Source organism: Capsicum annuum, chromosome 8 (assembly GCF_002878395.1).
Source record: "Capsicum annuum cultivar UCD-10X-F1 chromosome 8, UCD10Xv1.1, whole genome shotgun sequence".
Classification (NCBI taxonomy): domain Eukaryota; kingdom Viridiplantae; phylum Streptophyta; class Magnoliopsida; order Solanales; family Solanaceae; genus Capsicum; species Capsicum annuum.
This window is the reverse complement of record NC_061118.1, coordinates 168,781,962-168,806,611: the sequence shown is the minus strand read 5'-3', so window position 1 is coordinate 168,806,611 and position 24,650 is coordinate 168,781,962. Positions and strand designations below refer to the sequence as shown.

At 34.6% G+C, this 24,650-nt stretch overlaps 4 protein-coding genes across 6 annotated transcripts; 3 read left to right on the top strand and 1 right to left on the bottom strand.

Moving 5' to 3' along the window:
* Positions 1–509: 509 nt before the first annotated feature.
* On the top strand, positions 510–4,852 carry LOC107840385 (cytochrome c biogenesis protein CCS1, chloroplastic). Its single transcript, XM_016684231.2, has 8 exons — positions 510–1,060; positions 2,332–2,551; positions 2,639–2,750; positions 3,279–3,551; positions 3,664–3,752; positions 3,842–3,962; positions 4,071–4,154; positions 4,255–4,852. The coding sequence occupies exons 1-8, from the start codon at positions 697–699 to the stop codon at positions 4,453–4,455; spliced, it is 1,464 nt and encodes a 487-aa protein (XP_016539717.2). The 5' UTR covers positions 510–696; the 3' UTR covers positions 4,456–4,852.
* A 5,218-nt stretch (positions 4,853–10,070) lies between these two features.
* Positions 10,071–12,948, top strand: LOC107840384 (protein DETOXIFICATION 33). 3 transcript variants are annotated; one of them, XM_016684228.2, is made up of 8 exons: positions 10,071–10,252; positions 10,369–10,659; positions 10,787–11,328; positions 11,428–11,514; positions 11,606–11,662; positions 11,746–11,984; positions 12,070–12,275; positions 12,419–12,948. In XM_016684228.2, the coding sequence occupies exons 2-8, from the start codon at positions 10,396–10,398 to the stop codon at positions 12,524–12,526; spliced, it is 1,503 nt and encodes a 500-aa protein (XP_016539714.1). In that variant the 5' UTR covers positions 10,071–10,252; positions 10,369–10,395; the 3' UTR covers positions 12,527–12,948. The 3 variants fall into 3 exon arrangements, with proteins under 3 accessions (XP_016539714.1, XP_016539715.1, XP_016539713.1); XM_016684229.2 differs by having other exon boundaries at positions 10,076–10,252; positions 10,403–10,659; positions 12,419–12,882; XM_016684227.2 differs by having other exon boundaries at positions 10,076–10,252; positions 10,379–10,659; positions 12,419–12,882.
* A 116-nt stretch (positions 12,949–13,064) lies between these two features.
* On the top strand, positions 13,065–16,695 carry LOC107840381 (protein DETOXIFICATION 33-like). Its single transcript, XM_047395138.1, has 7 exons — positions 13,065–14,213; positions 14,358–14,899; positions 15,291–15,377; positions 15,481–15,537; positions 15,943–16,181; positions 16,268–16,473; positions 16,614–16,695. Exons 1-7 carry the CDS (start codon positions 13,965–13,967, stop codon positions 16,677–16,679), a joined length of 1,446 nt encoding a protein of 481 aa, XP_047251094.1. The 5' UTR covers positions 13,065–13,964; the 3' UTR covers positions 16,680–16,695.
* A 512-nt stretch (positions 16,696–17,207) lies between these two features.
* LOC107840382 (4-hydroxy-3-methylbut-2-enyl diphosphate reductase, chloroplastic) lies at positions 17,208–21,507 on the bottom strand. Its single transcript, XM_016684226.2, has 10 exons — positions 21,064–21,507; positions 20,280–20,476; positions 19,414–19,593; positions 19,199–19,330; positions 19,031–19,105; positions 18,836–18,941; positions 18,654–18,748; positions 18,056–18,241; positions 17,889–17,975; positions 17,208–17,485 (listed from the first exon to the last, which is right to left on the bottom strand). Exons 1-10 carry the CDS (start codon positions 21,326–21,328, stop codon positions 17,420–17,422), a joined length of 1,389 nt encoding a protein of 462 aa, XP_016539712.1. The 5' UTR covers positions 21,329–21,507; the 3' UTR covers positions 17,208–17,419.
* Positions 21,508–24,650: the final 3,143 nt, after the last annotated feature.

Below are 24,650 nucleotides of genomic sequence, written 5' to 3'. Positions count from 1 at the left end.
GTTGTTTTATGAGAATGAAAAAGCAAAATTATGTACTTTGATCCAACAATAACTACTACGTGTCTGCATCATCTACATTCACAATGCTTTTTAATTAGTTTCAAGATTATGATGCTTTTAATACGTTAAAACCACTACTAGAAAATAACTATTTTTCCATTGAAATTTACAACTACAAATCATTAATGGTCAAAACTAGAATAAGTCTATAACACATGGAGCAACATCGCCTGTCCTATATGCAATAACGTATAAGAAATACCATATCTCACAAATTTGAAGACTGAAAAATGTTAAACTTTTTGATTGAATCAAAAAAACTTTTACCTCAAATATAATAATAGTATCAAAGAAAATGAGATACACGCGGCAATATAGTAATTATTCAGTTATTTAGATAAATGAGGTGGAGAATTGTGCAATTTATTTTAATCCCTATTTTTGTTTGCTTAAAATTTTGCCCAAGTACAATTTATATAAAGTACGTAAAAGTAAGTACTAAGCAATATCATGGGAAGTACTCCTAACTAAACAACTAACATATAAATGGTTGTAGTACACACCCTCTCTTGCACCCCTTACATATATATGTAGATAAAATTAAGCAGAAAAGGTTGTTACAACTCCATAACTAAATAGCCAAATTAATTAAACTCTAATCTCTCTGTTTATCTTCTTTTAAAATTTCCAACATCAATGGAGATGCTTAAATTTTCAACTAAACCTTTAACAACACCTCATGTCCAACAACATTTCTGGGTTCCACAAAATTCAAGAATTCTTGGTGTTTATAACAAAAAAGGTAGCACCTTTTCATTTAGTCTTACTTGTAAGTTCAAGACTTCTAAAGGCAAGAAATTTAGCAAGAAAAAGTTTGTTCCTAGGAAAATTTCTTTGCCTGATTCCGGCGTAGCGCCGCCGCTTTTGGAGATGAAGAAGGTGGTGGAAGCCACCACTAGCAATAATGGCCACAGTCCCAAAGGTGTATCATTGGGAGGACTCTTGAATTTGCCTTTGGAAATTGGTGAAATGTTGGCTGTTGCTGGTTTAGTGAACTTAGGTAATTTTCACTTGCATACATTAGTACATTTAGCTATAAAGCTTCAAAGTTGTGTATATGTATATATGGACGACCTTTATATTCATTCGTCATACGTCTGGGGATGGTATTATGTCGATGATATTTTTCTCACGAGTAGTGATCAACGAGGAATGCTTGCTCTTCTTTCGTTCATGCATGTAGTGGTGGATATGGTTAAGAACGGACAGGTTTAAATTTTGAATCCGCCTCTACTTGCGTGCTGATGTAAATATGAAAAATTAATTGGGTTTCGTTATATGAATCCACAACGTCTATATCTTGTTCAATTATACATGTACGCGGGTGTGTTTGTATACTTACGGTCAAAGATTGAATTGTTATTGATTTATTGCGTGGATGATTTTTGGTAGACCTCTTGCATTTCTCTATGTAAGCCTTTATTGTAGCTGATGCTTTTACTAAGAATTCTGTCTTGCTATTTGTGTTTGTGTTCCTTTCCTTTGTAATTTGGGCAACAGACATTTTAATTGCAGAACACACATGATAGGCAGTAGACACAGAAGACATTCAATTATTGAGTTATTGGTTGGCCTTGGATTTCCTTGTCATTCATTATTCGGGCATTAGTAGTTCTAGTTACAGTCCTAGACTGCAGAACTTGTGCTATAGGCACTTCTGTTTTATGGATTACGTGATTGAAGTTGTCCATCGATATCAAAGAAGAGAACAGAAAAGGAGCCTGCATTGCTTAGATGGTAGAAGGACTTGAGTATATTAGATGATGCATATGTACTGAACATTATTGTTCATTTATTGTTCTTACTAGAGTTCACCTTGATTATCTCATTTCTAGTCTGCTCAAACTAACAGGAAACCTTCTTTTTACACCTTCACGCTATCCGTCCATACTAGTATAGATCTCTTATTGTTTCTTGTCTATCTGTTGTTTTTGTAATTCGATTATGGTATTATTTTGTTGTATTCACAGTTCTGTTAATTCTTTCCTGGACTGATTTGGACTATTATTCCTTGAGCTGAGGGCCTATTGGAAACAACCTCTTTACCTCTGAGGTAGGGATAGGGTCTGCGTACACTCTACCCTCCCCCGACCATACTTCACGGGACTCCACTTGCTATGTTGTTGTTGTTGTTATAGTCTATAGTACTCAAGTATTGAATGCTTCACTTGTTCTTTCTTTTGCCAATTTCCCTATTATGTGTGCCTCTCTATTTGAAGATTCTGCAATAACTGGATTTCTTTCTATTTTCCATTTTTACCTTGCCTGCAGGTAGTTCTATCATTGACCAAGGCGAGGTTCCAGGATTTGTCTTTCAGAATCTTTCTGAAGATCATCCTCTCTTCAGCTTTTTCTCTTGGAAATGGATCACCCTCGGCCTTGATCACATGTTCTCATTGCCTATTCTCCTGGGGACATTGGCTCTGCTAGGTGCGTCGTTGATGGCTGGCACATACACAATACAAACTCCGCTTGTGAAGGGAGCAAGAAGGTCTGCTTTTAATTTCCACCTCCAGTAAATTTTAATTCTGAGGTCACTAAAGAAGATTAGAACTAAATCTTACTGATAAATCTGCAGGCAGTCTTTCTTGAATTCAGCTGAGGCAATTCATAAGCAAGATGATGAAGACACACTTCCTAGAGCATCGGCTAATGACTCTGGTGTCACACGGATGGGAGCTGGATATGAGGTATATACATAAAAATGTCTTCTTCTGATTAGTCTATGGTTTATTTTAGTCCTTGGAGGGGGATACCTGCCCTGTAATTGAATGAGTGAATCAAGATACCTTAAGCTCTACTTGTACGACAGATGCTAGATAGCATGCATCGAGAATCATCAACAAAGCTTTTAAACCACTTCCCTTTCTTGGAACCTTCTTTCTCGAAAGCTGCTACTTAGTAAAACAACATGCCACACTCTATCAAGGTAAAGAAGATATAGAGTGGTTCGAAAATTGGATCATCTGGCTTTTACCGTTACTATTTTAGGAAAAAAGAACTTTCTTCTCATGTCTTTTCAGTACCACAACATAGATGGGTGAACAATATAGATTTTGGTTTGCTGTAATACAGAACAGAATTTTTATTCTAGATCTAAAATCAGATCGTTTTAATTGTGGATCCATGCATGGCTAGTTGGACACTAAATCTTTCAGTTTCTTAATCTCGTTATCACTGACTTGATATTGACATTTCAGCATCGTCTGCATCTTTAGGTATTCTTAAAAGGGCCAGCTCTACATGCACTTAAGGGGATGGTTGATCGAATTGTTTCAATTGGAGTACATTTGGCGCTGCTGCTTGTAATGTCTGGCGGAACTCTTGATGCAGCAGGCAGTTTAGGAGAGAATGTGACTGCTCCACAGAGTTTAAATTCTGCTGTGGGGGATGCAAGTGCATCGTCAGGAGTTATATCATCTCCGTCTGATACTTTTAGTACTGAGATTCATGAAAATCGACTCAACACGGACTATGATGAAAGTGGAGAGGTATGCACATTCAATTTATCCGAGCTAACTAACTAGAGTTTCCCTTTCCACAAACTGCTGGATAACTCATTTCGCGTTTCTATTTTTCTGTTGCCTATAATGTGTATTGCAGGTTTTCCAGTTCCATACTGATATTTCTCTGTTTGACCTTAACGGAAAGGAATTACTGAGGAAAACCATACGCGTCAATGATCCCTTAAGGTACAGTAGCATCAGCATAAGCGTAAACGTCTGTTATTTAGCTCTTATAGAAGAATAAGTTTTTCCTCCTTTTCGATTCTGAAATTCAGATCAATACTAGCTCGTGATTTGCAGTCAAGTATTCTTTTTGCTAAAGAAGGGAAATTTGAGATTGACGGATCAAAAATTGTCGTTGCAGACGCGATTGATAGTAGTGGCTTGGACCAAAAGGTACAAGAAAACTAAATCCTCATTTGAAGTAGCAACAACATCCAAAGATCTTTTTTTCCTTATGTTATGTTTGCATTGGTTATTAAGTGTGTACTATGTTTGCCACAGACTGATCCAGAAGCACCAATTGTCTATGCTGATTTTGGTTCTCTATTTCTTTCAACTTGCATTAGTTACTTGTCACATGCACAGGTGAAATTCTGTCACAATTAGACTACAACTTTGACCTAGTAAATTCAACCACTCCTGATAAGCTCAGCATTTTTTTGACTTGTTTGAATATTTTGGACAGCTCTCCGCCCTGCGAGATGGAATAGCTGAGGTGATTGGTGATAAGACTAACCGAGCCAAGGGCGAATCCTCGGACACAGTCGATGGCTCACTCGATCAAGTCCCCGGGTTAGCTCAATCATCTTGTACAGAGGAATCTGATAGTTTCATTGGGATCAGAATCCAAGTTGGAGTTTGGAACAAGAAAGATTCTGATGTGTAAGTAGCTGGAGTTCGTACAAAAATGAGAATGCAGAAGTCAAAAAAATGGATCACAAAATTCTTAATATGATAAAGACCTGTGTACAGAATTTACTTCATTGTTAGGTTAGGGGACAAGTTATAGATCAGATATTGACTTTGTATAGTTAGTAGTAGATCTTTTCTTTTCTCTTGTTTGGGGGCTAATAGGTAGGTAGAGGTATTACAGGTGTTCAAATTAGTACCTATACACTTGAAAAAAAAAAAAAGGGTCCTTGTGATAGATTTTGACCCCTTTACATTACTAAAAATGTTCTGTTTCTGCATATAGAAAGAGTTGTCTATCTACATATGGTAATTGTTCACATAAGACACTGTAAAAAAATATTTTAGTAATATGTTGTAGCAAGTAACTGGTCTTATTTTTTGGTTTATTATTTCCATTTTTATGGACGATTACTTGTGGTTATGATATATGTGGTAGTGTATACATAGGCCAATGTAGCTTAATGTTACCGGCAGGAGTAGAGCCAGAGTGTCGATTACAGGTTTGATTGAACCAGTAGTTCTAATTTAAACCTCGTATGATATCTCAAAAACTCATTGATTCTGTGCAAATGATCAATTTAGCTTCAGTAACTTCAAAAGATTAGAATCTAGAATCCATAAGGTTCAAATCTTGGCTTTGCCTCCTCTAGTTACCAGGTTCATCTGAATTCAGTATTTTCAACGCAGAAACACAAATTTATGTATATAACTTTAAAAGTATATTAAATTCAATGCTGAGAACCTTAAAGTTGGATGAACCCACGGAACATAAATCATGTATCCGACCTCAGAGTACATATAAAGTTAAATACACTACCTATTGATGGTTGTATGATTAGACACATAATGTCCACTCGTATAATACATTTTTTTCTTGATGTTGTTTCCAACTTCCAAGTGACAATTTAATTAATGAGGGGTTGTGTTGGTGGGGTTTTGATTATTGCTAGTCAATAGAGTTTGCTGTGACTTGTTTGTTTTTCACAAGTGGTAGTAGTAAATTAGAAATTGAAGACGATATTTTTCGTGGAGCTAGCTTTGACAGCCAGGTTTGCTAAATACCAAACCAGAACATACACTTCTCTTGGCTGAGCTAACTTGACCATTTAATGATACATTTATTTGTTTATTTTTTTCTTTCTTTTATGTACTTCGAGCCCAAATCCGAATTTTTACTGGGCAGATGCAAAATATAAAGAAGCAAGCATACGAATAGATCAAGGAGTATGTATGTAAAAGATAATTTTGACCTTACATATAACATAGTATAATTTTTCGACGAAGTGCATTTGGATAAACCCCTTTCGATATCCTAACTTCTGCCCGTGCAGTCATAAGCTCCCAAACACCACTAAAGATGTTGGAATATGATCCACCATTTTATAATCAGATGTCTCGAATTTGAGCCATCAAAAAGAAGAAACTTTTAATAGGGTGTGCTGTCCCGTTTAACAAAATCTTACACCGTGCGAATCAATTTAAATTAAGTTGATCAATAAATTTCGAATAATGCCATATGATTTTGTATAAAAAAAACCCAACGTACAAATAAAGGAGGATGAGTAAAAGAAATTGACAATCAACGTAAAACATAGTTTTAGCTCATTAATTAAAAAAGAAATTGGTACAACAAATTTATACAGCCAATTAAGCTAGTTTGGGATTGAGAACTCGTCAATCGATTCCAATAAATAGTGATTGGACGAATTGTTCAAACTTTTTGGGTACATTGAACAAGTTGTTCATGAGGCCTAATGGTACATATTTTGTTTTCTGTAACATCATTAATATTGCATTATCACAATTAGGGCGGCTTGAATTAAATTTCATCGACTATCCTAATAATAGTTGCTTATATAATATCTTGTTTTACTAAAATGGACAAATGGAAAGAGAATTTTATTTTTATTTTAACGGACTAATATAGTTAAATGAAGAGACTAATACTTTTTCTTTTTAACAAATTTATACCACTAGACAAAGAGGCTAGCAGTTTTTATTAAAAAAAAAAAATAAAGATCCTCAACTGGAATAAATTCAAAGAGGTTAGATCTTACCTTGTCAATAACAGATAGTAATACATAAATAACCCGTACAAAATTAATTAGATAGTTCATGCAAAATTCTCTCAAGTACACAACAAAATGAAGCACAAAAGATTTTACGATAAAAAGGATGCATAAAAGTTGAGGAATAATATTATAGAACTCCTGTGCCTAGAAAGAGGGCTAGATATTAGGAAATTTACTACTTCACTCACATGGAAAATTTTGAAAGGCGAAAAAATATACTTTTAAAATAAAATTTATCACATAAATCACCTAGAAAATTTTAGAACCAAAGATTAAGATTCCTTATAAATAAAGAGAAATAAAAATTTTAAAACGACAAAAAAGACTGTCGTATAAAGGCAATTTTACGACGTAAGTCTATGAAAAACTTACTACCTAATTTACATATAAAAAAAAAAATACTACCTAAATTACATGGAAAAATTTGGAAAAAAAATAAAATGTACTCCTATAAAATTTGTAATACTAATGACTTAAGAATTTTAATAACCCTTAATCAAATGATTCGTAACCAAGCAAATGACTAAGATTTGTTTTAGATCATAATTTTAAATTTTTTTATTTTTTTTTTAAATTTTATGTCAAATCAAACGTTAACAAATAAATGAAGACTGAGAAAGAAGAATTGTCAAACACCACAAAAAACTGAAATTGAGCACTCCATCTGTTCCTAAAATAATTGATGTTTTTAGCTTAAACATATCTCTTAAAAAAACTATTCATTCTTAAAAAAAAAAATAATAATAATAATTTATACTACTTTATAAATACCTTAGAAAAAATATAACTCTCTAATACTCCATTTATAACTCTTTATTCAAAGAATAGTGAAATTTAAAAAACATCGTTAATCTATTACATAACTAAAACACAATAAAATGAAAAAAAAAAAAATCACTTAATTACGACCGACTTCTTCGAACAACCTCCTTTTGACTTTTTTGTTTCTATTTCTGCGAAAGAGAAAAAGACACCAGATTGACCGTACATAACCAAAAAAGTAGTTGTTGCAATGACTTAGTTTTTAGTGGGAAAATTCTAGACTAATTTAGTCACGTAATTTGATTAGTAATATGAGTATTAGCACCACGTATGAAAAACAATAATGATAAATTCCAAAATTAAGGGGTTGGTAAGATCAGGAACATGTGTATGTTTTAGTTTTTGCTATGTAATTACGAGTTGGATATCATTATTATTATAAAATATGATACAATAAGATAGAGTCAAAGTATTATTGAGTTTGGTAAGAGTTGAACTTCAATTCTACAAAGATTTTACTTTCAAGTACAACTTGCATGACACCAACTATTTGCACTTTTACATCATGATTCAAATTATAAGTGTATTTGGATATCAGTAGTAATTTTAAGGATAAATATTTTGTATCAGATAAATATCCTTTTAACTCCATGCTCAAATCAAATTAAACCACATAAAATAAGACGGAGGAGTATAGTACATAATAATACTCTATTCCAAATTTTAAGTTAGGTATCTTTGAGTAAGGGGTGAAATTTGAATCCATGGCTTAAATATTTCACTTTAATTTTTTTTTTTTACTTTCACTTTTTTCCTTTGGAATTTGACAATCTATACTTTTTTACCATGACTAATATTCTCTCCGTTCGTTTTTATTTGTCACTATTTTTGATATATCAAGAAAATAACCATGTTATTAATTATTTTTATTAATGATTGTGTCAAGTTAAAATGTCACAAGTAAAAACGAACGGAAGAAACATTTAGATATTCCGTATGGGTTTCCTTCAAATACAAGAAAGGGAAAGTCTTCATGTCAAAACTCAAAATTCACTCAATTTGCCAAAACTCTTTAACAATAGTATTAACATAGGAACAAGAATATTAATTAGTTGTGCCCTTTCTAATAATTATACATAATGCAATTTGTACAATTATTTGAATATTGCTGTTTAATTTCTTTTGTCAATTTTGTCTCCTAAAAAAATCCATAATCTAATCCACAAGTAGTAAACATACCTTTTTTCCATCATATATGGTACTTCTAGTTTAACATTTTTTTTTCTTTATAAATTAACACAAGATAGAGAAAGAATCATATAAAAATTGTCATTCATAATTTGCCAATTAAAAGGCTCTTATAATAGTCAAAATGTTGATAGATCAACCGAACGAACATTAGAATATGAATAGGGATATTTATTAGTTATCCCTTTTAATAATTACATTACATTCCACCAGTGATATGGTGATGCTGGTTTAATGGTCAATAAAATGGATTGACAATTATATGGTGACGCTGGTTTAATGGTCAATAAAATGGATTGAGAATTGTCAGATTTCAGTTTTAAATTCAAAACAAAAAAAAGATCATTTTTTTCATATGTCTTAACTTTGGTGGATAGAATTACATATTGCGGATAGAAAAAAGAGGTATTCTATAGTATGAATTGAGCCGAATACCACATTTATTTAAAAATAATCAATTGTATGGTGCAAATTCTATATCGGTTTAATTGAGTACAATTATTTATATATAAATACAATGCATATATGTTATTTGTCTGTATTAATTGTTCTAATATTTATCTACTTGTTAATTGATATCTTTGAAAACAGAAGGATAGAGAAATGATAACAAAAATGCGAACAAAGTGGTTGAGTTGTATTGGAAGTCAACTATGCCTTTCACCAAATTCTTTCAATATTTATTGTTCCGTCATACATGATCCAAAAAAGAATTCGAATTTTAATCATTTTTCAACCAATTAGTTCCTAATTTCATGGATTATTAACCTTCCACTCTATCATAAACAATAAATATTAGTATAACACTAATATATTTGCAACCGTGTTTTATTCACACCTATATAGTTTGAAAACGTTACCACTACAAAAGCAAAAGTAAAAAATTTTTTTTTTTTTAAAAGAATGGCTTTCACATTATTGTAATGCTCCTAAGTAACAGTAAAAATAATGTGTTGGGTTCGAAATTGAGGGTGTGGAAGTAATAGTTTGCAAACTAAGACGACGATAATTCGGATGACACAATATAAACTAAAAACATAATAATATTGATATAGTTTGACCAATTGACCTACACATAAAAACTAATATTAAAGAAAACATTAAATTATTGTGAGATTTACAAGACTCTTTAAATGACTAAACTGGGATGATATTGTTGTGTTATGATATGAGAAGAGGGTCTTTCTATTTATAGATGATCAAAACATTTCCTCCATATTTATAAATGATCAAAACCTTTTATGAGGTTAGCCAAATAAGAAAAAGCTTTAGTATATTTTTCTTTTAGAAAAAGTAAAAGTAGATTAGTCAAATATGAAAAAGTTTTAGTATATTTTTTCCTTTCACGAAAAGTAAATTATGTAAAACTTGATTTTGGTAAGAAAATTAGCGCAAAAACCCTAACATACTGTATCGATTGAGAATTAGTCACAAGCCCATTTGTTATACTAACTCGTTTCATTTTTTACTTGGCACGCCCCTTATAAATGACTAAGTAACATGAGACGGTGGGAGTAGCTAGCTTTGAATTTTCCTTTATGGTCAAAGTACATTATTGTTTAAACATTAAATTGTCCATTTCTATAAGAAGTTAAGTAATTTGGAGAGTAAAAGAAGAACACTAGTAGCTAAAATCTTTAGAACGTTCATACATACTAGTGGTTAATCGACACAACAAAGTGAAAAAAGGTCAGTTTTTGATTCTTTGTATTTGTGTGCACGTTAGTTATCAACCTATATAAATTATGTATAATATAGTTGAATTATTTAACTAACAACAAAGCATGCTATTGTAATTAATGTAGTTGGTGACAGGTGATCATTTTGTTACAATGGCAGTAGAACCAGTAGGGAATTTTGAAATGGAAAGGAGATTTGAAGGTGATGATGTTGATGATGCTAAGAAGATGAGCAAAAAAAGCTTGAATGAATCAAAGAAGTTGTGGGAAATAGCTGCTCCTGCTATTATCACCGCGGTTTCTCAGTTCTCTATTGGCTTTGTTACCATTGCATTTGTTGGACATCTTGGTTCTTTAGAGCTAGCAGCAATCTCTATTGTTCAGAATGTTGTTGAAGGCTTTGTTTATGGAATTATGGTACGTAACACAATGTGTTTGTTAGCTCGTGCAACCATAGCTGTTAGAGAGATCGAACGTACTTTTGGTTAGTTAATTTATGTCTTTTGACGTATTTTCTTTGTGTGTATTTAATGTGGTATATTAGTTAGGGATGGGAAGTGCTCTTGAGACACTTTGTGGGCAAGCTGTTGGAGCAGGACAGTTTGATATGCTTGGCGTAAATCTGCAAAGATCATGTGTGATTACTCTAGTGACAGCTTTGATTTTGACACCTTTTTATGTATTCACATCGCCAATATTGAAGCTCCTACACCAAGACAAGGAAATTTCAGAAGTTGCAGGAAAGTACGCGATTTGGGTGATTCCTCAACTCTATGCTTACGCGTTGAACTTTCCTGTTCAGAAGTTCCTCCAAGCTCAAAGCAAAATATGGGTTATGACAGTTATCAATGTAGTCATATTGGCATTTCATATTGTACTGAATTGGGTGCTCGTGACAAAGCTCGGGCATGGCCTTCTTGGTGCTGCCATGGCAGGGAATGTCTCGTGGTGGCTCGTGGTTTTAGCTCAGATTTTCTATGTTATGTCTGGTCTTTTCCCTGAATCATGGACCGGATTTTCCATGTTAGCTTTCAAATCTCTATGGGGTTTTGTTAAATTATCGCTTGCATCAGCTGTCATGTTATGGTAAGTACTATTGATTTCTCGTGATACAAGTATTTTTTACTTAATATGACTGTTATGTTGATGATTCGATGATATATTTGACTTGTGAAACATTGGCAGCCTGGAGCTTTGGTATTTTACTGTGGTGATCCTTATGGTTGGCTGGTTAAAGAATCCGGAACTTGCAGTAGATGCTATATCAACCAGGTAGTAAACATTTGAATTTTTATAGAATTCGATTAGTTTTTTCTAGGATCGCCTTTTTGTTAGTCTTACTCATTTCTCATTTTCATCACAGCTTGGCGTTGCAACTTTGGGTACTGATGATCACTCTAGGTTTCAATGCTGCAATCAGGTTTACGAAAATTCCAGTTCTGTGCCATCTATTTTGCTTCAAGTATTCCTCTTTAACACTTCAAATTTCTTGTGATGATGTAGTGTTCGCGTATCCAATGAATTGGGAGCTGGTCGTCCAAAAGCTGCAAAATTCTCCGTAGTTGTTGCTGTAATTACATCAACTCTAATCGGAGTTGTATTTGCAGTTGCTGTAATTGCTACCAAGAACCATTACCCGAGATTGTTTTCTGATAAACCGGAAGTCATACATGAGACATCCAAGTTAGCGTACTTCTTGGCTGCTACTATCTTCCTAATGAGCATCCAACCTATACTTCATGGTAATCAAACTCTTCCGAAAAGCTGTCTTTGTCTTAGCGCTAAGTTATTTAAACAAATATTTGAGTGTTTCTTGTGCAAGTGCAGGGGTAGCAGTTGGAGCTGGATGGCAATATTCAGTTGCGATTATAAACATCGTTTGCTACTATATAGTTGGTCTTCCATTGGGTGCCTGCCTTGGTTACATTGCCAATTTTGGTGTTAAGGGAATTTGGACCGGGATGCTCTGTGGTACCTTGCTTCAAACAATAGTTTTGACGCTCAAAATGTGGAAAGCTAATTGGCGAAAAGAGGTTAGTGCATTTGCTTAGAGTTTAACTTCTATATACTGACATCATAAATTCGTGCTAGAAGTTCTTTATACTGTAACTATATGTAAGTCAAATCCGTTGCTTATGAGTAACATAACAGTGAATGTCTACTTTATCTGGTGCAGGCAATTTATGCTGAAGAGCGCATCAGAACATATGGCGACCAGTCTTCTCAAGATGAAATTGAGCAATCTGGTTCGCGTAGTACCTCACCTCTGCCAGTGGTGACATGATTGAAGAGCAAGTGGGAATAAACAAACAAATGCCCTTAAGTAGAGCATACAAGAACTGGATAAGTATAGTTTAGTAAAACCAGTTCCTAGTTGAAAATTTCCCATTAGATTTGTTCAGGACTGCAACAAAAATTCGGTCACAATGAACCTGATTGCAAGTCATATATTTTCGTATTTATATATATACCTGGTGTTCACAACGCGATGACTGCTGCAATGGCTCGAGATTCTAACTATGAAGATGTGAAGAACTGTTTTATTGCTGTACTTGCTATTGCCACTTGACCAAAAAAAATGTTCACACTGTATACTACTAGTAAATTTAAACAGTCAAAAAGCTCATGGATTTTGTTTCATTAATGATTTATTAAATGCATTTTAATTTTGTAATGAGGATTTTAATAGGAAAAAACTTTAATTAGTCAAGATTCTGTGGATCTTTGTTAATTAACTCTTGACTGTTACGTTTGTTGATATAAACAACCAGTAAGAGAAATATTTTAGCATAAACAAAGTTAATAGTCCTTTCAACAAATTATAAGGTAAGATACCTTGTTATTTCAAAGCTTTTATAAAATCTATATGTAATTTTTGCTTCTTTTTTGATAATTTAAACGGTGTTTGTTTGTTTAAATATCCTTTTTATTAGTTTTAAATTTTTTTTCCTTAATTAAGATTTGTGTCATAAAGTTTTCCCCAGTAACATGGTTGGATTCCCCTCTCTGCAGCCTTTTTTAAAAAAATTATTTTCACCAAAAGATTCTGTTTAATGTACAGAAAAAATATGCAAGATTATTTTCACACTGGAAACAGATGGTTTGATAGATGTGTTATTAGTCTTTGCCTAGATAGAACTGAATCTGCACTTCTAGGAATAATTGAAAACTTATGTTCATTTTCGTGTTGTAGTTTTTTTTGGAAAAGAAATTAAGTTGAGAATAATAGTTTGTTTGACCAAACTTTTAAAATTATCTTATTTTTTAAAAATACTTTTGAAAGTTTTTTCTATAGAAGTACTTTTGGTGAGAAATTGTTTGCGTTTGACAATTCAAATTAAAAAGTTTGGTCAAACATGTCATAAAATAAGTCTTAACATAATAGTCACCACTCAGTATATTTTACTGCAATAGACTAATAGCTAGAAACGTACCCACCACTCAGTAATTAAGAACAACTTTGACATCCACCTTCCCCTATGAATTCATGATATTCTAGAGAAATATTATCACACTTTTTAAAAAATTGATATATGAACTGACAAAGAGCGTAAAGGCGAATTCAGAATCTAGAGTCGATGGATTTTGGATGTATGTGACCTTATTATATGTATATCATTCAAACTATTGTTGTATAATATATACATAGTTCGAGCCAAAAGACCACTAATTTTGCATGCTACAACAGAAGTGACATTGAAGTGTTGCAAGAGCATCAGAGAATGGACGAAAAGCCTATGAAATTATGGAAGAAAGCAATGTATTTTCCTTATAGGACACAAATAGGAAAGAAATGGATGGATGAATTTAAGAAAGTATGGCGCATAGCTGGACCAACTATTATAACTTCAGTGTCTGTATTCTCATTGGACGTTATCACTGCTGCTTTTGCTGGTCAACTTGGCGATCTTGAGCTTGCCGCGGTTTCTGAAGTTCAAAATGTTCTACTGGGCTTTGTAACCGGAATAATGGTATGTTACTGTAAGTTCCATGATATAGTTCTTGTTGTATGATAGTTCGAGCTGAAAGTAATGAATTCAGTTGAACTTGCAGAACTTGCTTTAGATTCATGTTCTACCTAATTGATTTGTTTCGTGTTAATTCTTGGATATTAGTTAGGATTAGGAAGTGCACTCGAGACGCTTTGTGGTCAAGCAGTTGGTGCTGGAGAATTCAACATGCTTGGAATATACTTGCAAAGATCATGGATTATTAGTCTGGTGGCAGCATTGCTCTTAACACCGACTTTTGTTTTCGCATCTGATATACTGAAGCTCCTACGTCAAGATCCAAAAATATCTGATGTAGCTGGTAAATTTGCAATTTGGATAATTCCTGAAATATTTGCAAGTGCACTGAACTATCCCGCGGAGAAGTTTCTTCAAGCTCAGAGCAAAGTTTGGTTCATGGCGTTTGCTTCAATGTTGACATTGGCAATTCATGTGCTGTTGAATTGGATTTTCGTGTCAAAGTTGAGTATGGGACTTGTTGGTGCTGCGATAGCCGGGAATATGTCTTTCTGGATTTTAGTTGTGGCTAAGGTTATTTACATTGCCTGTGGTTGGTTTCCTGAGGCATGGACTGGTTTTTCATATTTGGCTTTCAAGTCGTTAACCAAATTCTTGAAGCTCTCAGTTTCCTCAGCGGTAATGTTATGGTGAGTGGTAAATGACTACGAAATCAGCTTTAGTATGTCTGAGAATGCATTTGGTACGATGGAAGTCATTTTCAAGAAAATGTTTTCAATGAGCAAGCTAAAAACTTTTTCCGTCAAGAGGGTACAGTGTCTTCCCTCACCGAAGTCATTTTCCTTACAACTATCTTAACTTTTAACTCTGCAAGCATTCAATACTTGCTCCAACACATGAAATGGCCGATCATGAATTCTATGACTTTTCAAAAACCTCGCTAATCAGCCACTTTAGACATTAATAGTTTTCACCAGAAAAAATAGTTCAAGAAAACATGTTCTATGGAATATGATTTCTGTCGTACCAAACACTGAATCAAATTTTTTTTCTTTCTGATGAATGGATCTAATATGGCAGTTTAGAGATATGGTACTATACAGCGGCGATCTTAATTGTAGGAGGCTTGAAGGATGCTGCAGTTGCTGTTGACTCATTATCAATCTGGTAAAATATATTCCATAAACTCATTCATAATTACCTTCATTCAATTTCTAATCCCCCTGTTTTAGCATTTTGAATCCTCAGTACTTTCTTGGATATATTGCAGCATAAATTTGCAAGTATGGGCACTCATGTTTACCCTTGGTTTCACTATATCAGCCAGGTTTAGCAGCTTCAAACATCTTTTTTTGGTTATTTTTAGGCAATTGATATTATAGTGAGATTAGAAAGAAAAAAGGGCAGCCCGGTGTACTAAAGCTCCCGCTTTGCATGGGGTCCGGTAAAGAGCCGGACCACAAGAGTGTATTATACGCGGCCTTATCCTGCATTTCTGTCGGAGGCTGTTTCCACGGCTTTTCAAGCTTTGGAAATAACTTCTGGCAAAAATGCAAGGTAAGGCTGCGTACAAAACACCCTTGTGGTAGGGCCCTTCCCCGGAACTTGCGCGTAGCGGGAGCTTTAGTGCACCGAGCTGCCCTTTTTTGTTGTTTCCACGGCTTGAACCCATGACCTCCCGGCTCCCGGATCACAAGGGTACTTTGGCTAAATATTATGTTCCACATTTCAGTGTGAGAGTTGCAAATGAACTGGGGGCAGGAAATCCAAAAGGTGCAAAACTCACAATTGGAGTCCATGTCTTGATATCAGCAATAGTTGGAGCAGTTTTTGCAGTTATCATATTGGCCACAAAAAAACAGTTTCCAAGAATGTTCTCAAAAGAGCAAAATGTTATAAGTGAGACATCCAAGTTGGGTTATGTTCTTGCATTAACCATCTTCATTACCAGCATCCAAACTGTTGTCCATGGTATGTGTTTTTGTACCTCATATTACAACAACTAAAATTTTACCAAATGGTAAAAGTCAGCTACTGATGAATGAGACATCTTGCAGGGGTAGCTATTGGTGCAGGGTGGCAGTTTCTAGTAGCCTTTGTAAACTTTGGATGTTATTATGTTTTTGGTCTGCCATTTGGAGCACTTCTTGGTTACAAGTTTAATCTTGGTGTACAAGGGATATGGTATGCAATGCTTGGTGGCAGCTTTCTTCAAACCATCATAGTATTTGTTATTATTGGTAGAACCAATTGGAACAAAGAGGTAACTAAGATTGATTTACTTTAAGTACTGATAATTGCCTGTAATAATTACATGGAACTAGTTACCTGAAAAATAAGACAGACGATGTAAAAGGTTAAACTTCATTGATAGTGTGAAACTAAAAACTCACATGATTGCAGGCACTTCAAGCTGAGACGAGGGTGAGGACATGGGGTGGAACAGTGGAGAATCAACAAGACTCATGATGGCGTGGCATTTTAAAAATATAATATGATATTACTGCCATCCATACTCAATTTTAGGAAAAATCAGCAGACTTTTCAAGTTACCAAAGTACACTTCGATACAAAAACTGAGAGAAAGGGTCATTTTCAATTTTCTTTTTCTCCATTTTTTGGCTAAACATAGACCATAATTTTTTTTACTAGACATGGCCACATGAATTATAACATCTAAAAATATGTGTTTCAACTGAAATTCTTGGTCCAAACTGCTCTCTTTTTCATTTTTCTTATGTGATGACAATGGAAAACATCTTCCCTCAATATATGCAAGAATTAGACTTAAGTTAATAACACGACTCTGCGTCACTTGTATTCAAATTGGAGAGTATTTTCAAACTTTAATAAGATTTGTAAACGAAAACAGTCGGTCATCGAAATTATAAAAATATTAATCTGTTTGCTTTTTAGAAAGTTCAGTGTTAAATTAATTTATCGAATACTCATTCTAAGAACTGCAAATTACTGTATCTAAAAACGACCGTACACAACTCCCCAGCAAATTGGCATTGATTCTGACAGTGCCATACTAATATTGAAAAGCTTGAGTCATACATAAACAAGAAGGCGTATATTTAGCATACTTGAACTAGCACCTGCAGCATATCCTACAAAGATTTTCTTTTTTTTTTTTTTTGGGAGCGCAGGGTGGGGGGGGACCCAAATTGCAGCACTCTTGTTATCTCGGGGCTCCACAGTCTTGTTTAGGCCAATTGTAAGGCTTCTTCACGCTTGATATCAAACACCCTGATAAGGACATCTTCAACAACCTACAAAAGTCCATTTACACATTATGATAATGTGATCATGCTAGAGTCAATACATCAACGTGCTTAGCATAGCTTCGTAGTTGGAAACATAAGAACCAGAAGGAAAAACATAAAAAGCACATAACAAATGTCTTATCCGTCATCTTTTCTCTTATTTTTTGGGAACAACAAAGACAGACCAAGCTCATAAGCTTATTATCCTATATTGTAACAAGTTAATAGCCTTGTCACATCCTCATTTTCCCCCTGCAGAGGGAGGAACGGAAAGAGGGGGATGGACTCACTTTATGTGTTCTTTAATATTTTAATACAGAACACGCATGATCAACTCTGCCAATTAGCTTGAATATGGGAGTAATATAAGCAGGAAGCGCAACCATATTAGCAGCTTCAGTAGAGTTACCTTATCAGGAGTGGATGCACCAGATGTCACCCCAATTGTAATAGGACCATCTGGTAAGAAATTCTCTTTCTCAACCAACTCACCATGCTGTCAAAATAAGGAGATTATGAGAACAAAAATACTCTCTTCAAATTTAGTTGCAAATTACAAGGTGTAAGTCAGCTCACCATTAACTTGTAACTTATTTTGTTTCCAGGACCTACTCTCTGCTCACTGTCAATCCAGTATGAGGGAATTCCACGTTCCTCTGCAATCTCCTGTAGATGTGAAGTGTTACTTGAGTTCCAACCACCAACCACTAACATAAGATCCAGCTTTTCGTCCACCAGCTTATACATTGCATCTTGACGCTCCTGTTATAAGTAGGGATAAGTTATAGGTCACAAGAAATAGTGATATAAAGCAACACAAGAAAGGAAAATACAGAAGGTCCGGCAATTGTTTGATAAGAAATGACTGGCAATGTTAAAACGAAGGACGACGACTTAGCAGTCTGGGCTAGGAAAGAGTAGACTGACTTCGGCATATATGAACAGACATATACTGCTGAAGAAACTGGGGTTGGCACTATGGGAGGAAAAATACCATAAATGGATGTGCATCACACAGAATGATAGATGTAGAAAATTGATTTGTAACAGACTATAATTAGACTTAAGTCAGCTTGTAACTAGATTGTCTAAAGCCAAAGAGGAAAAACAATCATATAACGTCATATGTATATAAAGAGAAATTTAGGGACAACAAGGATGTAATGAAACTTACTTGAGTTGCATCGCATATAGTGTTGAAACTTACGAAGTGGTTGTTAATATTTTCCACCCCAAATCTTTGCATCATGGTCTTCTCGACCAACTTCCCTGTATATCAAAAGAAGCTAAATCACTACATGAATGCAGTCCGGATGCAATCTATATTAGGGAGTGATACTCTGAATATAGTCTAACCAATATCTTCTGTTTCTCCCTTCAACATCGTAGTTTGGTTTGCAATACCAACTTTTACAAGATCAACATCCGGATCAAACCCTTCGGAAACTGCATATTTAAATTTCTATACAAAAATATTCACAGAAAACATCAGTAATAATTCAAAGTACAGCAACTGTTGCCTGCAGGTCAAATAGACAACTCAGCCAGCACCTGCATAAATTCCTCTTTGGTTGAGCTAGAACCATCAAGTTTACCTCCAAGAATATAATCACAGACATAAGTTGCCTGCATCAAGGGAAAATTGCCATAAAATAAGCAAGACAAGATTCCAACTCATAATTTCAAGAAAAGAACACGTATAGTGGGAGGTTGAAGTACCTCTGCCATGTTCTTCACAATGATGTACTTCCCAGCAAAGGATGCAGTCGCAACAGTCTCCTCATGAGAATATTTACCATGGATAATGGAGGTATATTCTCCCTTCTTGTGCTTTTCAACGGTATTCCAAACCTGAACTAAGAATTATGAGGAACTCTAATATAGTTCAAATGACAAAGAGGCCAACGTTACATTTTAGCTACGATATCACAAACCTTCGTCACCCACGGGCAGGTTGTATCAACAATTTGTACTTTTTTATCACTCAAAACCAACATTTCATCAACAGCGGCGCCAAAAGCAGGCAAAACCACAACATCACCCTTGTCAACAACATCAAAGTTTTTCTTCCCTTCCTCAAGAGGAATATTCTTAACTTCCATATCCTCTAGTCTCTGCTCCAGAAAAAATATTTGTCAGAATTTATATGAGATAAGATGAGAACACAAACAGACAACCGGCATCAACCAGAAATATAGTTCAACTTAAGAATGTTCACCAGCTCTATATCCCATTTGAAAATCCTGCAGCAGAAAATAATTATACAACTTTCTATTTTCAGCATCAAGAATAACATTAATCTTTTCTTCTCACACAACCCAATTTTCATGCCAGTCATTGATTTTTATGTCAGATGCAGGAAACAGACAAAAAAACTGTCAACGAGGAACAGGGTACCAGAGAAAACTTATACATGGTTTGAGGTAATAATTACATGTGAAAAAGGACATACTAAAATCATCGAGAGGATCCTAGCATCCAAAAAGTAGTACAAGCCAGTACTCTTCTACGTGTAATCAGTCTAACATAAAAGTGCAACACAATGTCTTAAAGCACGAGAGAAGCAGTTCCTATCTTTGGCTGCAAATTATTCTGAGATAAGAAACTATTATATAAACGAACCACTAGCAGCCTAAAAGTCAAGCCATATTGAGGTAATTCCTAAAACTGCAAAGATATATGTAAGAGCAAGGAAGAACGAGCAAAATGATGTACAATTTCAGTCTTCCTCCTACAATAAAGAAAAACTGAAAATCTTGAACAATGGCCTGCGCATCTGAGGATTATAAGCAGAAGAAACCTTATTCACAGTGGGGTTGTGAATAATTTCATTGGTTATCCAAATCCTCTCCGCTGGAAACTGTTTCCTCGCTTCATAAGCAATCTGAACTGCACGCTCTACTCCCCAGCAGAAACCATAGGACTCTGCAAGTTTTACGGTAACATTTCCCCATGTATACTCATATCCATTCTCCTTCAATTTCTTTATGATATCACCTGAAATTCAAGAAATCAAATGAATAAAAATGGTATTTTTCATCCAATTCAATATAAGAACTTCACAGAACAAAAAAGATTAATCCAAACAAGTTATCTTAATTTTTCTACTTTTAAAATTCTCTTCTCCCAGTCTTCTATATCTTTGACACGCAAATAAATGATGATCAGTAACAGATCCTAAAAATTAAGATGAGAAGAGTCACCCGCAAATATTCTAAGCCAAAACCTGAACTCTAAAAACTGAAGTAATTGAGCTACGGATATGCAGGCAAGAACTTACTATTCAGAGCGAAAGCTAAACGAATTGAGCTGTAGATATGTAGGCAAAAACTTAGTATGCTCGCGCTTCATGACAGAAAATATCAGGAATTGAGCTATAGATGGAGGCAAAAACTTACTAGTATAGTCAAGCGATTCATGACAAGAACTGAAGGAATTGATCTACGGAGACAAATACTTACTAGTATACTGGCGATTTATGAAGAGAACTAAAGGAATTAAGATATGGAAGCAAATACTTACTAGTATAATCAGCGATTCATGAAGAGAACTAAAGGAGTTGAGTTATAGAAGCAAATACTTACTAGTATACTCGCGATTCATGAGTTCAAGAGTAGCTTCTTTGTGACCAAAACCTTTACGATTGTAATTAGAACTTCTCGTCAAGTTCTTCCGGAAAACCTTAGCATCGAACTCCGACTCAGCAGTAGCCGATGAAGAAGGAGCAGCTTCGCCGGCGGAGCATCGGACGACGGCGGATAAAGGTTTGGGAAACCGGAAAGTTCTAGTCTCCGGCAAAGAGAGGTCGGAGCGAGTGGAGATAGTAGAGAATTGGAGAGGAATAGCCATGGTAGAAACAAGAGAGAAGGAGAGTGCGCACGTTAGCAAAATGCGTTTGATGGAGCTAAGTGGGTGAAGTTTACAGATGGTGACCCCAATTTATCCCTGCCAAGCTAGTAGTACATTTCACGACCACATGTTTTTCTCGTTTGTGTTTTTTAGTTGACTGGTATAATTAGTGAAATTTTCATTTTTTATAAATATTTAGTGGATGTTTGGCGAGAAAATTGAAGAATACCATTTAATTCTTGAACGAAGGATTGGTCATATTAACTAACAGATAGGGTCAAATATTATTAGAAAACTTGATGAAGTTAATTGTAGACTTGATTAATATTTTCAAAACTTTCTAATTTTTTCAAAAATATAAATCAACCCAACTCACACCCTCTTCAATCCAAATCAACCACTCCCTCCTCTCTCTCGACAACTTCTCTCAACTCTCTCCCAACCAACAGTTCTGCAAAATTTCTCCCTTCAACCCCCGACGACAAATAGTTGGGCTTCGAGTCCCCTCTTTAATTCAATCAACTTGTCTCTCATCCCTCTCTCGACAGCTTCTCTCAACTCTCTCTCAACCAACTGTTCTGCAAATTTTTTATTTCAATCCCCGACAACTTCAACATCCGACTACAAATAGTTGGGATTTCATTTCCTTTTCGACTTCAATCGACATGACAGCCTTGCTCTTCGGTCACAACAGCTTTGAATTCTTCATCGGTCCTTTTCTTCTTTCACAGGTAAAAATTTATAGCCTTTTTAGTTTTGAAGAAAACGAGGAACTTGAGTCAACTTCTCTTATAGTATTGGTTAACAATTTCAATATTTGTTGTACTAATTTGAAATGCGGTTTGAATAAAACCCTAATTTCTGGTATTTCTTCTCTTCTCTTTTCGAAGTGAATTATGATATTTTATTGTTTGTTGTATTTTTTTGAAGTTTGATTTTTATTGTTTGTGTTTATCAAAACAAAAGGACAATTTGGTTTGATTTGTTTTGTTATTGTTCTTGGTAAAAATGGTGAAATTGATTTTTTTGTTTAACAAAATCGTGCTACTGTTTCCTCCGACAGATTACCCATCTGGTGCAACATATTAACCATCTGATGCAACAGATTCATCATATGATGCAACAGATCAACCATCTGATGCACTAGAGGAACCATCAGATTACAATTCTGATGCAACAGATTAATAATCTGATACAACAACTTTACCATATATTGCAATAGATTAAGCTTCGAATAAAAAAATCTGATGCAACTAATTAACCATTTGGTGCAATGGAAGAACCATCATATTAATGATCTGATGCAACAGATGAACCTCCTATTAGATAAAATCCTACCAACTCTTCCTACAGGAAAAGTCCAAGACTAGATTTTTCCAACTGATCATTCATCTGTCGCGATAGATGACCCTATGTTGGAAGAAATCTAAACAATATTGACCGTTGATAACTATTCTAACAGATCACTCATGTGTTGCAACAGATGTGTAACCTGTTGCACAGACCATTCATCTTTCTCAACAGATAAGTGATATATTTTGTATTATCGCAATAGATTACTCAGCCATTGCTACGAATTATTTAACTATTCCAACAGATCACTCATATATTACAATAGATGACATCAAAATAGTTCTGTGATCTGTTGAACATACCATTCATCTGTCTTAAAAGATGAGTGATTTGTTTTGTATTGTTGCAACAGATTACTCATCCGCTGCAACAGTTTGGTTATATGTTGCAACAGATATACTACCTAGTGCAACAGATCGGTGATTTGTTGCAACTGTTATTTTACTGTTTTGCTTGTTTGATTTACTGTTATCCTTTTTTAACGATGCATTAATCAACAATAATATATTATTTTATGTTCCTATTAATTTTAAATAATATGATTCCCAAAAGAACAGAAACCAAATCAAGTCTAAGTAAAGAAACAAGTGAAGCAGCTAGGCTACATTCACCACTCTATGAGCTTGCTTTACAAGCGTTATCTCAATCAGGAGCAGAATATGATGAACATGGGAAGGAGAAATATTTCAAAAGAGATGATGCAGATGCTAATAGCCCTTCCACCGAAGAGCTGGTCAAAACTTTCAGCATTGATCGTTATCCTAGGAGAATGCAGTGCGATGGTGCCGCAGATTTAATGGGTGGTTTCGTGGTTAAGTTAGCCATGGAAAAATCTTTTGACGCCTTCAAAAAAATACTTCGAGAACAAAAATTGGATGTTTATTTCAGGGACAGCTGCTTTGGGAAATATCTTGATTTGTCGGAGGACAACAATACTCGTTTCCAAATGAAAATGGTATATGAACTTCTCAAGCGTAGACTTATGTATGAAAACAAAGATAAGATGGGTTTGTTTTGGTTGGAAGGAATAGTTACTGGACTAAAATATTATCCTCTCTCTCAAGTTATACCTATTCTAACACAAAAAAGCACCCCGCACACCCCAAAAAGGCAAAGGCAAGTCGCGTGATCGTGATGACCTGGTGTCCATTGTTGGTCCAAGCTTCAAAAATAAAAATTTGATAGAAGCGTTGAAAGGTAAATGACTTTCAAAGAAGTACAAGCAGTCATTGTGCTTGGTTTGGTTTGTACATAATATTCTTTGGGCGAGAGACGTTAACAACAACATAAGTCTCGGTTTAATAAAGCTATCCGAGGATCTTGAGGCGTTCTTTCTTCTATCATGATATTATTCATTTTTTTCGCTCAATAATAATTTTGATTTATTGGCGTTATTTTATAGGCTTGGGCGTTTAAAGTCATTCCTTATTTGAGACAACAAGTGAACTACCAGAAAAGATTTTTCTGTCCAAGAATCTTGAGATGGTTGTCGGTCAAAACTCATAAAAATACAAACTTTCTTGATCTCTTCAACCCTCCAAAGGATGCAGTAAGTATAATTATAATTAATTTTTTCTTTTAATTAATTTTTTTTGGAATGATCTAATCATCATTCTAATATGTGTAATGATTTATGTTAGAATGTGCATCCGTCGCTAGTTTCGACCAATCGAGAGTTGAAGATTCCATTTTTTCTTACTTTACGATCTGTGCAAACTTTATCGGACCCTAAGGTCATCCAGAGAATAAAAATGAAATTGTTTGGAGCAACAACCATTACAAGAAAAATAATTTTAAAGGGTGGGTTTGTTGTTGTTGATGGAGTTGTTGGTGGTGGTAGTGGTGTTGCTGTTGGTCCTAATGATGCTCCTCTTACAGTATTTTAAGCAAACTATTATAAGTATGATCATACTGGTTATACAGATTTTATCTCTCCCAGAGAATGTTCTGCATGCAAATGTCAAGACTT